The sequence below is a fragment of the Corvus moneduloides genome, chromosome 5, assembly GCF_009650955.1.
Source record: "Corvus moneduloides isolate bCorMon1 chromosome 5, bCorMon1.pri, whole genome shotgun sequence".
Classification (NCBI taxonomy): domain Eukaryota; kingdom Metazoa; phylum Chordata; class Aves; order Passeriformes; family Corvidae; genus Corvus; species Corvus moneduloides.
Window position 1 is genome coordinate 58,926,811 of NC_045480.1, and position 15,500 is coordinate 58,942,310.

Consider the following 15,500-nt stretch of genomic DNA (forward strand, 5'->3'; position numbering starts at 1 on the left):
CAGTGAGTAAATCCAGCTCAGTTTTACATGGATACTTATTCCAATTTATAACATGTGTTTTCTCCTTTCACATGCAGTCAGCCAAGAAAAAAACCCAAACCAACTCTGAACATTCAGATATTCCTTTGCCTGAGTGTTTCTGCACTTAACATCCACACACTGAGAATGTTCTCTTGTTCTTTGTGACAAAGTTACAAGTTAGGGTAATGTACCTCATGGTGAGGTTATTGAGCCAATTTTTTAAAGCGAGCTTTCTGAAGCCTTGCTTTGTTCTTTGGACAGTTTATAATGCCTCCAAGAACAAAAGTACTTCTAGTTGTGGATTAACACAAGACAACTGTGTGAATATAACATTATTTCGTTCTTCCCAAGTACCAGTAGCTCTGATGCAAGCAGGGAATAGTAACATTCCAGTTATCAAAGGGAGAAAATGTGGTCTGCAAATTTTTAATTTTACTGTTTTTTGAGATGGAGAAATAATTCTAAATTATTTTGCAGTCAGTAGTTAACCTTTCCACAGTAAGCACTTCAGAAGCCATGACAGAACACACAAATAAAGTTGCTACTGTACAATATGCTTCAATAATTTATCATTTTGTGACAAGGGTTGAAAAAGGTCCAGGATATAAGACAAATCACCAGCTTGCTCTTCTGTAAGTGACTTTTTTTTAAAAATGAAGATGTACCTCCAAGTGGGGCATGCAGTTTTTCATTTGCCTTGTCATCTATATGTAGCTGGCAGGTTGCTGTCTGCTTTCAGTCCTGGAAACTGTCTGGATTTTGTTGTTTGTTTTTTTGTTTTTATTTTAATACAGGGTTAAATTTTTCTCCCTCTCCACACACCTACCCACGTATAGCAACATATTTTGCAGACTTTGATTTAATGTCAAGAATTTGCATTGTTAACTTTTTAACTGCAGTTCTGTTTCTATAGAACAGTTGTAATCTGCTACTTCTGGTGGTCTAATCACATACTAAACTCTGTATAAATATAAATACTATGTGGTTTACATGCCAAGGGGCTTTTTAATGTATTCTAGGTCATGAAGTCGCTATTACTATGTGAGGTGGACAGGAAGATTTGCCTTGAAGATCAGCTGTTGTAATTCATATTTAAATTTCAAAAGTAGCAAAAGAAATGAAGCATTTAATTCCCACAATCACTGACTTTCAGTTTATTTTACAAGATTTTACCCTCTAATTCATTTTTCAACCCCAGTGTTTAAATCAAGTAAACATTAAACTTGATTTCAATTAGGCAGTCCAGTGTTCAAATGTAGCCTGGTTTTGGTTGGATAAAACACTCATATTGGATTTATTCTACTTATCTTTTAGATTTTGACTTGCACATACTGTGTAGGACAACATTACATTTGCAAGTAAATCCACAGCTTTCAGAATGTCACCTGGAATGCTATCCAGAGTTGCATGGCATTATATATGTACATCAACATCAAAGCAGAAAGGTTATGTTTCACAAAGTCTTGATAACCCAGCCTAATTTATAAACTCTTTATCCCACTGGGAGATACAAGTACACTCTTATAAACACAATACACCTTAATACACAAAGGACAGCATGAGATACTAGCACTCGTATCCTCTATGTTACATCATTTACCACATCCTGATGCTCTTGCCCCAATACCTGTGTATAAAACAGTTTCACTTGCGGATCAAGCTCGTTGAGATCAGAATTGACAATGAAATATAAGTGCCTTGAACAACCTGCAAGCATTTGTCCACTTTTCTTGGAAGAATGTACCCAAAATTAAGTAATCCAAAACTAACAAAAATTACTGAATTTCAAAGACTAAAGCTGCACTCAAGTTGATAGTACTTTTATGCAATGAGATCCCACCATAAAACCACAGCCATTCAACCACTACCCCACCCTCAGCTACACATTCAGTTCACAGACAGATTCTAGGAAGAGCAGTAACTGTGAATTTGCTACCTGCCCACACCACATCCAGCACAAGCTTCTTGCACTTGAAAAGCCAAACTGAGCCACATCTCCTTAAACAAAAGCCTGGCTGGGAGCAGCAGCACAGCATACCTCACGAAAACTAAAGAAAGTCTGGAAGAAGGCAAGTACTCACTGCATGGTGAAGCAGCCAAAGCTAAAGCCTGCAGTACCCTGGAGTTGCTCTTATATAAAGGGAGCAGGTCATGCTAGGAAGGTTTTGTTTTAAAGGTATATACCCTGACTACCACTCACTTTTACAATTACTTTCCACCTGGTTCCTAGTTCAAAGGGAATCTACTGCTAACCACTCTGAACATCATTCATTTGAGTTCTTTATATCTTTTTTTGTGATGTTATGATGACAAAACAGCTACTCAAAACCTTTCTGAGTTGCCCATTAGTTCCTCAAGCTTTTTCACAGTTCTGAAAACCAGCTGTGCCCCACAGCTGTGTTGTTCCTGGGAGATAAGAAAGCATGAAAGTGTTTGCAAAGTGACAGCCTTGCAACGTATGACTGATGGTACCAGAGCAATGCCTGATCTTTAATACCCTGACTCACACCTGTGGCCAGCTCCAGCCCTATGTTGGTTTTGAAAACAAGCAGGCTGTGGAGTCAGCAGTTTCAAGTCTAGGATTCCTGTGCCAAACTGTTCTCCAAGGCCTGAAATCAGATGGGAGGGGGCATTTTCTGGGCTGCTGTATTGACCCTGAGCGAGGGACCCTCAGCCACAGGATTCCTCTGCCAGGTCACCGTGACGGAGCTCACAGGCAGCTCCCACTCGGTGCTGTGATCACACCACCTGCCTGGCCTTGCCTTTATCTAACAGAGCAGCAGCAAGAGATCATCCTTTAGAATAGAACTGGGTTTGTGTATGGAAATTATAAAATAGCTCAAGTGACAAAAAGGGAGAGCAGCTCTCCATGGATGATTTGCATCTGTTCTGCTCAGCGCACTGTGGGAAAATCCATGTGGGTTCTGTCTGTTGCCACAGGAATGTGGGGAGCCCAGCATCTGAGGGCATGTTCATTCTACTTGCTGTCTGTACACTTCATAAAGCAATCATTAAGCTGTTTGTTGCTAGGCCTTATCTCTCTCCCTCTCTCTCTCTCTCTTTCTCTCCCCCCAACCCCTCCTCTAGAGCAGAACAGCTGCCCAGGTTGCAGCAGTTACCAAATAAAATAAAGGGTTATTTTGTTTTGAATTTGTGAGGGAAGGAGGCTCACACTGTATGTTGCATGCATGTGTCAGTTCATTCCCAGCAGTGACATTTTAGTCACTGTCACACTTCAGTAAGTGACAGAAGAACAGCAAGAATAGTCAACTGGATAAAAGGGAAAGGACCTGCCAGTACTTTTGCCAACCCTCTGCCTAACTAGCATCAGAAAAACATCCTGGTCTCCCCTAACACAGAGGCACAGGCATGCATAGGTCACCCTGAGATGCCAGTTTGTAGAGCTTGTTCTCCATTCTCCCTGTGGACTACCATGGGTTTTTAACCACTCATCTCACAGCTGGCCACTGCTCTTTGTTTTAAAGATAACTTGAAATATTCTTAAATAAGGTGGTGCTGCCAGCTTTGCTGGTTTAATGATCACTTCCTTGTGGTCTGGGCTCAACTGTTGCCACCTTCAAGCTCTCTGCTTGATCAACCTGCCCACTCTTTCCTAAGCCCCCTCAAACTTTGTTCACAGGACTCAGGTGGCTGCCAGCTGACCAGGAGGGACTTCTAATTCATTAAAACCGTTATTATCCTGCAGCAGCAAAGTATTTCCCAGCCTGTCAATGAAGCAACCAGCTTGCTCTGGAGTGTCAGCTCTGTGTTTCTTACATCCATGCCCATATTACATTCTGATCTCTACTGCACCTGCTCCACATCTGCTGTCCCTGTTGTGCCCCAGTGGTGTGGAGATGTAGAAGCAATCTGCAAGAAGGACAGAGTTTCTGCACCAAAGAGCCTGCAATGTTACTGGGTTTGTAATCCTTCTGTGCACTTCAGCAATCAAATTTCAAGTTATATGGTTTATATTCTACCTTAATTATCAAGGTATTATAGAGCATGCACAGTTTCCCCCAGTGCTATTTTAAATTCCTAACTGTAGTTTGTGGGGCTTTTTCTTCTAGAAATCCACTAACAAATGCTGCTGGGAAAACAATAGGCAGGGTGTAGGTTGTCTTACATCCCCTTCTCCTTGCCAGCTCCCTACGGACACAGACATTTAGGACAGGCAAAAGGCAATCCTCTCTCCAGTTCCAGCAGTGCCTGTCTGGGCCCCCTGGTCAGAGCGATGCGCTGAGCCCGGCTGAGCTCGAGTGACTCCAGCAGGTCACAGCCCTGGCCAGAGAAAGCTGAGGCAATGCTGTCCTGGTGGGTGATGCAACCAAAGGCTCTGAGAGGGCTGTATTTCTTGCTGGAAACATCTGCCTGTCACTTGGCATTTGAATGAGCAGTTGGAGGCTGCTGGTAGATGCTTGTGTCATGGTAGTGACTGTGACAGGCTTTTTCCACCTCTGAGGAGGAGATGGTCGTGACATTTGCTTTGACTGTGGCTTTGAAGCCACTGAGTTCCTGTGCTTGAGAGCAGGCAGTGAGGATGAACACTGTGTAAGGCTGTACTTCAGATCAGCCCAGCAATTAACACTGTCCAGGCAGTGCCATCTGACCCTTGCAGCTGAACCTGTGAACAGCAGCATGCCCTGCCCTGCCAGAGGCTGCTGCAGCCTTGGAAGTGAGGGTGGACAGTTCAACACTGCCCTACATCCTATGCTGTTATAGATGGGTTGGATCTGTTTGAGCCTCTTCTCCCCACAGCTTTGCATGGTGCTCCAGGGGAACACTGAACACTGCTGTTTCAGGGTCTGCACTTGGCTGCTTTTCCCTATTTTCCAGGTGAGAGTCAATGGAGAAATGGTCCTCACTGGAGCTGGCATAATGGAATCATGTGCTCAATCCATGACAGCAGCTGGAGAAGACCATGCAATGCTGTAACACAATGCAAAGACCCACACCCACATGGAATACTGTTTTCAGACCTAGCCACCATGCTGGAATGGTTGCAATGTGTTTGGTGTTTCTCCTGCAGATTGCCAGAGGTCTGGAGCTGCTGCTTAATTACAAGCAAAGGATGCTTTATTTTAGGAATAAGTTAGGAAGGAAAACCGTAAGAGACTGGCTGATTTCAGGAAAGGATTAGTCATCAATACAGCATAAAGGTATTCTCTTTTGTATATGAAGGATGGGCAATTACATACTGGAACAGAATCAGTAATTCAAACTTGTCCTCCCTCCCCCTGAACTATGCTCTGCTTCCACTGAGAAAACTACAAGACTTACATTATATCTTGAAATTCAGTGATTTTAAGGCCTCTTTCAAATGCAGAGGAGAGCAGGCTGATGAGAGCCCAGTACCACCAGTTTCCATACTTTCCAACCAGTTAAACAGCTGAGAGCTGGGCTGTCAGCAGCAGAACCTCAGCACCAGCCCAGCATCTTGTGTCTCTTCTGAAGGACAGGCTGTAGAGCAGGGCAGGCTGATGGGAACAGTGCTAATAAGTGAAGCATCTGCAAGCTTGCCCCCTGTTTTTTGGGGGTGCCCTAGGCAGAGGTCACCAGGATTGCCCACTCTGGACAGATTCCCACACTGGTCAGATCCCAAACAGGATTACAGATAAGGCACCACTGGCAGAAATGAGCCACTGGCAGGGAGCAGGGCGAGCCTAGTGACAGTGGCCAGGGTCATCAGAGAGCCCTGATCACCAGAACAGTCTGCAGTGACAAGGTGGATCTGAGAAGCTGGGAAACCCAGGGACCGACTGCCAGCACAGCTGCAGCAAAGCTCGGGCAAGGAGCAGGGCTGACAGCCAGGACGTGAATACAGCTCATGTGCCGGGGGACAGTCACACTTATCAGATGTTTGGTCCCCTGTGCCAGCTTCGGGGGATTTGTGGGGTGTTGATGGCTCCTTCTGGCAAGGCTGGCACATGTGATGAACCTTCCCAGCCTTTGTAGCAAAATTCTGCTTTTACTGCCAAAATTAATCCCATGTAAGCATCAGAGATGGGCACACTGCTCGGGGGTCATGGAGGGAACTGATGTGGCTTGGCATGGAAGGGGGGATGTGTGTGTGGGGAGGGTAACAGGGAAGAAAAAGTCCCATCATCCTGCGCCTCTGCACAGGAGTTTCAGGGTGTCCCACACAAACCCCATGATTTGCTGTGGGTCTCCCCTCCCTTCTCCACTAGTTGCCTTTGTTTGCATTGAAGAAGCTTGGAGAGTTAGCGCGCATACACGCACGCATACACGCACACACACACGAAAAAAAAAGAGAGAGAGAAAGAGAAAAAAGAAAAGAAAAAAAAAGGTGTAGGATATGAAGAAAAAATCTAACATGATTAAAGCAGGATTTGGGCACTGGCAGAGAACTGCTGTGGGTGGTGGGTATTAGCAGTAACAGCTGCTGCACTTCCCATTAGAGGAGCAGGCGAGGAAGGTCCCTGAAAGGATGGGTCTCCGGCAGGCTGGCAGGGCAGTGGTGGCAGCGAGCCCGGCAGCGAACGCGTCCCAAGGTAAGCGCCGGCGGCACCGGCAGCCTGAGCCCGGGCAGCCCCGGGGAGCAGCGCTGCTCCCCTGCGGGGATGGGCACAGGAGGGCGGCTGGGGCTGGGATGGGAAACGGCACAGCCGGGGCAACACCCAAGGGAAAGGGCTGCTGCTCGGGGCCACTTCCATGAGCTCCTGCGAGAAATCTTATCCAGCAAGGGAGGTTTAGGTGTACCCAGAGGGGAGGCTGGCTCCATGAAGAGTAGGCATCCTGCCGCTGGTCTAGCAGGGCTGGGAGAGTTAGCAAAGGCTCCCATGACTCCCACGAGCATCTTCTGGCACACAACTGGTTGGAGTGGCAGGATGTTTGGCTGTGGAAGGTTAAACTGCATCCATCTGCTTGCTGCTTTACGCTGGGCATGAACTGTTTCGCACACAGTGGCGCTTCTATTAGTCAGCTGGCAAGTTTCAGAAGTGTTTGAGAGGGAGGTGTAAACTAGACCTCCTCAGCCTCTGTTGCCTCTGAATTATTTACATTTACTCACTGACTAAGTGTAATGACATCTAAGGCAGGAAAGGCTGCATGTTGAAAAGAAGATGTTAGTGCTACATTAAAATCAGAAGCACCTGCCTTGCGATACCTACTGTAATAAATAGCACACTCATCCTTCAGCTTCACTTTGAAAAGTGCATTTTGAAAAAGCAGAATGGCACAACACTCTGGTCAATCTGGAAATGTGTTTTGTGCTGTCACCGCAGGGACGCAGCTCTGTGACACCCAGCGCCGGGCACCAGCCCCACATGTGATGGGGCCTGCAGCAGCTCTGCAGGTCCAAGGGGCAGATGTTTCCCCCATTGATCAGGCTGTACATTTGGGCTGGGAGTGGTGGAGGGTGCTGAGTGTGGCTGTACAGAGGCTGCTTCTCCTCCTAAAACCCACAAGACTCTTTAGAGTAAATCTTTTCTGGCTGCTCCCTCCATGGGCAGCTTCACAAGAAATACATCCTCTTGTGGGGGGCTCTTCTCTCCCACAGCCTCAACAATTTACTTCAGAATGTGAATGCTGCGGATTCCCAAAGTGGCTCCAGGTGCCACAGAGATCACTTATTCCCTTTTGTATAAAGCCAGGGGGGAGGGTGACTCTGGAGATCAGATAAATCAATGGCACCATTCGGGAAGCCACTGCTTTGAAGTGAACTGCATGTTGTTTCCTGCTGTAGGATGGAGGATGGTGGGAGAGCCCACACTGCCATTGTTGGCTGGGCCTGCATGACACTGTGCTTGGTCTCCTACGCGGCCGCCTTCTCGCAGGGCGCGAGCCTTTCCGCCTGCACCGACATGATGCCCAGGCACCTGAGGGTGCAGCTGCACAGTTCCAACAACAACTACGTCACTGTCCACACCAACGTGTCCTTCTACTTCCCAGGAGATAAGGTGCCAGGTAAGGAACAGCTTCTCATTCCTGCGTCTGAAAAATACATGGTAATTAATCTCAAGCAATGGAATTAATCTCTCTGAGTTCTGGGAAGAGGGATAACTGCTCTGAGTGAGCTACAACACCTCTCGTCATGAGGACATATTTACAGAGGAATTCTGTTTGCAGCACGGGTGCTTTGCATGGGATTCATTTATCTCAACTGTGTCTCAACCATACCAGAGCTCATTACATGCAATGGCACATGAGAAGCACCTCCAGTGGGTGAAGTCACCCTCCCAGCCCGTCTGCACCACTCAAAGGGGTCTGGGTGATTCACCTGACTCTTGGGCATGGTTGGCAGCATTCGCCATCCCTGGCATTGCTGCTCCTGAGGCAGATGCAGACAGAGCTGAGAGGCATCACTCCCCAGCTTGGCCACTTGCCTGTTCATCCCTGTGCAAAACAAAACCCCTCTGAGAGCAGAACACGAGCTTTCGCATACATACAGAGTGGTGTCCAAACCTCCTTCCTTAAAAATGGCTGTATGCTGCCAGATCCAATATGGTTAACAGCTGATCATCAAGGAGAGATGCGGGGGAAGACTCAAGCAAATCCTGTGTGCAATTACACACTGAAAAACCAAAGGTAAAAGTCTGGCCTTCTGTATCCAGCATGTCCAAGACAGACTGTGAGGACAGAGACAGTAAGGTGTTTTCAGTAGCGTTGCCCCAGGTTTTTTTTCTGGGAACTCCATTGCAGGCAATTCACTTCATAACAGCAAGACAAATGCCTTTGTGTCCCGTGTTTTGTCTTCCAGTGACAGTGAGAAGCACCCGGGATTACATGGGCTTTATGCTGCAAGCTCGCAAAGTGTCCAACAACGAAATTGCTGGCACATTCATCTTCCTGCCTCCTGGTTCAAAGCTGCTGACTTGTTTTGAAGATGGTGACACAGTCACCCACTCGGACAAGTCACTGAAGAGAAACCTGTCCTTCGTATGGAAAGCACCAGACCAACCCATTGGAGACATCAAGTTTTTGTAAGGACATGCTGGCTCCTAATCAGAATTTGTGTCTTCTCAGTAACAGGCTTGGCTTTATGGCTCCATCGTACTTGTCCAGCACAGTGCTTTATGTATCTTGAACCCAATACAGCTAAATACTTACCAAATGCTGCAGCAGTATCGCAGCTGGTACGTAAATCACCATTAATATCTGCTGGGTAGTGCTGCTTTTTATTTACACGGTCACTGTTTTCTCAGAATAGATACACTGGAAGATGACAGCTTAAGCATTTGAGGAAAGAGAAATATTAAGGCATAAAGTGAGAACTGTGACCATGTAGCCTGTCTTTGTAAATAACACAGCCCATAGGACTTCCCTGCCTATATGATAATCTCGTATCTCACTTCTTAAAAAAAAAAAAAGGATAGTTTTACAAAAAGTTAAATGTAAACAGAATTACTCACAACAGAAAGAGAGTGAGCACCGTCAAAACTCGACATCTCTGTTTTGCACCAAAGTCCCAACCTGTCCAAGTAGTTTGGTTCTGATTTGGAATGAAATTAAACATCTTCTGACTGCCTTAGAGGAAGTACAGTGGCTTTTCATTGCAAAAGAGATTAAATTGTTATATTTCTACTTTACAAAACCACTTAGAAACTGCTTGGCAAGATCATTGGCTGCTTCCCAAAACGTAAGTGTCCTGTTGAGTTCTGTGGCTTGAGCATCTCGTCATGATTCAAGAAAAATTCATTGAAAGAGAAATATTGCTGCTTGGTATTTCCAATTTTTGGCCATTGCTTTAGATCAGAAAATACCATTAAAGTTTAAAAAATTACTATTAAACTCACAAAACCCCCAAATAAACCCAAACAAATCCCAACAAGACCTAGTCCTAGCTACCCACTCTGATACTTCCTTCACACTCTGGCTTTTGACCCTCCAAGCTGGTATCTGACAGACTCTACCTATTTACACTGTCACAGCATCTGGAAAAATGCCTTGTTAGGCTTAAAAATGCCTTGTAAGTGTCATCTGGCACAGGAAAACCCAGGTTGGTTTCCCCTTAGATAATTCTCAGAAGCAGCTGAGCAATCTGAGCTGAAATTCTCCCAAAATCTCCAGCTTAAATAAGGCTCTCTGGGTGAAGTTAAAGGTTGGCCAACACAGTTTTGGCACCTGACAAAAAGCAGAGGATTAGGCAGGCTCAAATATCAGAGGGCTGAGAAGAGAGACTTTTTCTTCCCCTTACCTATTCTGCTGTTTGTACAAGTTATATTGGTTTATTTTAATTAGTAAATACCACTCTTGTTTCCCTGCCTACAGAAGATTATAAACAGAGCTAGTCCAAGTTTTACAAATGTACTTCTATCAACATGATGAATGTAATACAGCTTTTGACTTTGTAAAAAAATTTATTTAAGTTCCCACACATTTTTTGGCTGATCTAAATTATGAATGGTGATTCTTCACCCTGAACCTTTCTTATGGGACGTGGTATCTTTTATTTGTAAGAGAAAACGTATGACAGACTAATCCTTTAAAATACTTTTGCGTTGGCTCTCTCTTCATATTAAGGCAGTCTTTGTGATTAGCTAAACAGTCAGATGTTTTATTAATGCTATCAAACCAGTAAATTCTTGCTTGATTATGTTTTAACAGCATCTCCATAGTCCAGTCATACTTTGTTTACTGGGCAAAGATTGAATCTGCTGTTGTGGCTCAGGGAGGACAAAACAAGACTCTTGCTGACGAGAAGCCTGACGTTGTAGCCTCCACACCCTCACAGGCACCAGCTGACCCTCACCCTACAGGTATGCAAGCAAAACCCTAGGTTTCTTACCAGCACCCCTGCAGAGTAGTTTTACAGCTTATTCTGGACAAATGTCCGACACAAGTGGCCCAAACAAGCTGAGGGGACGTGTTTAACTCCTCTGGCTGTCGAGGAGATCAGTGATGGCCATGGTGAGCTCATTGAAGTGAGGGCGTGGGTCAGCATTTGAGGTGATGGAGCCAGTTCCAAGGAGGGCACCAGAAAGTTAAATGGGGTTGCCAGATCTTAGGATTTCAACGCAAACCTTAAAATAATTTACCTAAAATCTCAGCTCTTGAAGAGAAGGAAGTGCAATTAGCAATGTTGCCTAAACAGAGGAACTTACTTGTCTCTAAATGTGACTATTGCCCTCCAGGTATATATTTAGTTGTATTTATGCAGCCTTTGGTCAGTAAAATGCTCCAAGAATTTACTTGTACCCAATTCAGATGTATTTCTAAGCATTTTTGGCATGGCACCAAGGCTGAGTTTTAATTATTTTACTTGACCACTACATAGGCAGAAACTTTGCTGCTTTAATTTCCATGTGGGTTCCCTTGTAAAAAAAAGTGACATGAAAATAAAAGAGTTACTGTTATGAACCTTCCTGGCAAACCTTGGCACCGAGCGGGATTTGAAATAAACAAACTGAAGACAATAGACTTCTGCTCCTCTCTCCCTGCTTTTTGTTTTGTCTCCCTGCTGGACAAGGTCCCACCTCTCCTGCAGCTGCCACTGGCTCCCCGCTGCCTGCCAGCCCCACTGGCATCGTGGCAACACCAGCACCGGAGCCAGGTTTTGGTGTGGGGTCGGACACTCATCCTGTTACTGAGCCAAAGCAGCTGGCCCAGACTTCGCGGGCTGTGTCCGGCATCCGGTCCAGAGGCATCCGGTCCAGAGGCTGGGGGCTGGAGCCATCCCTTCCCACCCAACGTGTTGGAATGGTGGATGCCTTGCAAGGTTCCCTCTCCCAGGACAATGCCTCCAGCTACAGCACCTTCAAAGGGTAAAAACTGCATGGTGGGAAAAGCTATTTCTCCAGTCCTTGTGGGGAAGGAAAATAGTATTAGTTTCCCTGCAGATGAACAAGGAAGATGTAGGAAAGTGTCTGTGTCTAGGGGGGAGGTGAGAGGGTGTTTTTTTGCTGAGATTTTGAGAAATAATCCTTTGGATACTGCACACAACAGACAGTGACAGGGAGAAAATCCAAAACTCCTAAGAACCCAACACTGCATTGCTCAGCACAGTGGGGGACTGGCCAGGTGGTGGAAAAATGTGAAAAAACCTATTGACTGTTACAACATTTTTCTGAAAGTGCATACAAATATTCAGTGAAACAGTGAACTCAGTCGAACTATTTCTCCATCTGCAGGGAAAAGGAAAAAAAAAGGATGCAAAGCAATTATGAAACTTGGGCTTGAGGATGTCTGCTCAGAAGTCTTAGAAGGTTTGGGCTGCATGAGCTTTCATGCAACATTTCATACTGTGGGTATGAAAATGATGGGGATAGGAATCAGTGATCAGGTGTAATTAAAAATACAGCTTGTATGATCTGCATTGACTGCATGCATCCCAAAACTGCTCTAAGGAGCAGGACTTCTTGGTGGTGTGAGCCACAGGTGTCACTTGCTAACCCTGCCTTTCCTCTGTCCATATTTCAGAGCAGGAAGTATTACCAGTGCTGCCACCCCACACTTGTGTTTGATGTGTACAGGCAACTGGAAGGTAAGCACCAGGGGCGGGGAGGACACTTCCTCCAAGGACAGAAAGGTCTCAGAGGAGGTGAGGGTAAAACCTCTCTACTGTGTCACAGCACCAAGCAGCCCATGTAGGTGTTGTAAGTGGCTACAACTACATTGAGACTCTTAAAAGTTTTAAATTTTTTACCTTAACTAGAAATTGGGGTTTATATCTCTTTCTAATTTAGCTTTTTTTTGAGCCCACTGCCTGGGTTTTTAAGAGGCCCACCATAAAAAAAATTGCTTTCCCATATGTAGACATGACTACAGGCTGCTGGAAATGCGTGCGTTTAGAGATATGGGTTAGAGAGTTAATGGGGTAAATCCACTATGCAGGTGATGGAGAGAAGAAAGATACAAGGAGAAAGAACTGGATCTGGTTTGCAGGATGCCAAAAGAGGAAAAGAAATAATCTCACACAAAATAAAAGCAAAAGGGGACATACAGCACAGAATGAGGCAGAAATATTTAGGAAGGGGCACAGGACAGAGAACAAGTAAAGGAGAGGTGTACCATGAGCACGTAGCATAGCCATGGAGAAAAGTGAAGAAATGGCAGTAGATGGAAACCAAAGGAAAGGAAGAGTTATTGCACAAAGCAAGGCCAGAAGAGCATAATGAAACAAAGATACCGAGAAATTAGGCAAGAATGGAGAGGAATATTAAAAGAAAGGAGAAATGAGTTGAAATAGAGCAAGGACTTGTGAGGCAGTTCCATTTTCTATCCCAAAGTCCCAAATCCTGCAGTATATCCTGACAGTATGGCGTTTGCATTTTGAGGGCAAGTGATCCATACACATGCAATCCTAACTTTGCCAGCCAGCTACTCTACAGTTTGCAGTTCAGCCACTGGAAGTCTTCTATTTACTACTATATTTTAATAGCACCTTCAGAAACCACCCCTTCCACAAAGGATGCTCTGACCCTCCACTACTTTGCTTCACAGTTTGCCAGGGCTCCTACCTCAGCTTTGTGCTCCTGTCACACTGTCTTCCCAGGAAGCTTTAGAAATCACTAATGATGGTAGAGGTTGAGAGTTTCTCTGGTGTAATTAATGGATGTGTGAAAAAGCCTGCTGGGCTGGACAGGCTGGAGAGGTGCCAGCTACTGAGGGCCAGATCCAAATCTCAGTGGAGCCAAATTAAAAACTCCAGTACAATTTGCAGGTTTTGGATGGGGGCTCAGGTGCATAGTGGGAATGGAAAAATTCACTGGGGGCCTCCTAAATTGCATGCTTGTTTCCCAGTTAGTCTTGGATGATACCTGCAGCAAAGCCTGGGCTGCAGAACTGGCATGGAGCAGCTGGCATTTTGTCACAGTTAAAATAAGGTGCATGGAACCAGACAGTCCCTAGAAACAGGCGCGGGCAGGAACTGTCACTCCCACTAAAATGGGTGGTTAAGCAACATGGAGAGCCAAGGCAGATTTCTAACTGGCTGTGTAAACTGAGAAAGCAAGACAGGCTTTGGCGGGGGGGTTTATAGGTTGTATGTGAATGCCCCAGAACTGCTGATGGCAAAGATCATCCCAAGTCTCCCATGTCCCTCCACTCCATAGCCTCAGAAGGGCAATACTGAATCCCAGTGGGTCCATGTGACCCTACACATGCAGCTTGGCTGAGAAAATCACACCTGCCCTTTCAGCACGACCCTGGAGCCACTCAAGGTGGGAACTGTTTATTAAGTGATTTCTTTTTGTGATAATGATGCCTATGAAAAATACCACAGCAGGAACTGCAGACCTTTAGTTCAAGAAAGCAGTGACCTTCCTCTCCATCTGTGCCCTTCACCTTTGCCCCTCCAACCCACACTGCCTTTGCCCCTGGAACCAACTGGAGTGCCTTGTCCCTCCCATGGCAGTTCTGGTATGGATGGAGCAGGGTTGCATCTGCTTTGTTTTCTAAAAGCCACTGAGTAAACAGGGAATAGAGAAGAGTTAATCTAAAGCCAGAGGGAGACATGGGCATCAGAAAGAGAGTTGAAGTGTTCCATGAGGTAAGTAGTGAAAACTTAATCAGCCCCCTTTTCTCTTCCTTCACTGCACATTTTGGTGTGTTTTTGCTTTCAAAGGGCAGTACCGAGAGTGGGACCACCTTGAAAGTCTCCCTACGTGTGACAGGGTCTCCCTCTGCCCTGCACATACACACTCACCTGGGTGACACTGCTGCAACCACAGCCTGGTTGGGCGATGCCAACGCTGCCAGCAATTTGTCCTCGGCTTCAAGGCAAATAGCAGAAAGAGAGCTGGCACCGCAGCCAGAGGAGGCAGGGACCGGAGGGGAGGAGGACAAGGATGAGCAGGAGGCAGATGGGAATACCCTGCCATGGGTGACCAGACCAGCTCCTGAATCTGCTGTTCCTGGGAAAGGGGAAGGCCCTGGCAGAGGACCCCGACTCCTTGCAGCCCAACTTGGCATCCTCCTGGTCTGCACAGCCGCGCTGGGCCTGGCACTGGCAGCTGCCGTGCGCTGTGTCTGTGCCCAGCACTGCCACAAGCGGGCTGAGGTGTCCTTCAGCGAGCCCGACCCCGATGTCATCACCGTCACGGAAAATGGGGAGGTGATGCACTTCCGAAAGATCCGGGAGAACAGCTTCGTGCTGCTGCAAGCCGAGTACAACTGGGTCAGCCCCTCGAGCAGTGGGAAGAAGACAATGGTGGTTTAGAGCCTCTGTGTGCTGCCATATAGGCAAACAAACCCAAAGCAGGCAGTTCAGACAGAGGTGTTAGGCAAAAGTATCCAAACTGCAGCTGCTGAGAAAACAGAAGCTGATAGATTGCTCAGTGTGTTACACTTACTGCAATTAATATTGTATATCTGCTCATTAGCTGTCACTGTGGCAATGACATATACTTTCTCTGTTGCCTTAAGGGTGTAGCCAGAAATAGAAATTCTTCCTCTCCACTGTGGTATTGACTCCTGTTTAATCTCAGAAAAAAAGTTTCTAGCGTTATATTTCTTTCTAGGAACTACAAACCCGTGATATAAACCTAACCATTCTCATTTAGGAGCTTACAAGTTTGACT

At 46.0% G+C, this 15,500-nt stretch overlaps 1 protein-coding gene across 1 annotated transcript; it reads left to right on the forward strand.

The window, feature by feature from the left end:
• Nucleotides 1-6,469: 6,469 nt before the first annotated feature.
• Nucleotides 6,470-15,139, forward strand: REELD1 (reeler domain containing 1). The gene is made up of 8 exons (XM_032110415.1): nt 6,470-6,533; nt 7,266-7,392; nt 7,727-7,947; nt 8,741-8,963; nt 10,588-10,739; nt 11,450-11,744; nt 12,400-12,463; nt 14,522-15,139. Exons 1-8 carry the CDS (start codon nt 6,470-6,472, stop codon nt 15,137-15,139), a joined length of 1,764 nt encoding a protein of 587 aa, XP_031966306.1.
• Nucleotides 15,140-15,500: the final 361 nt, after the last annotated feature.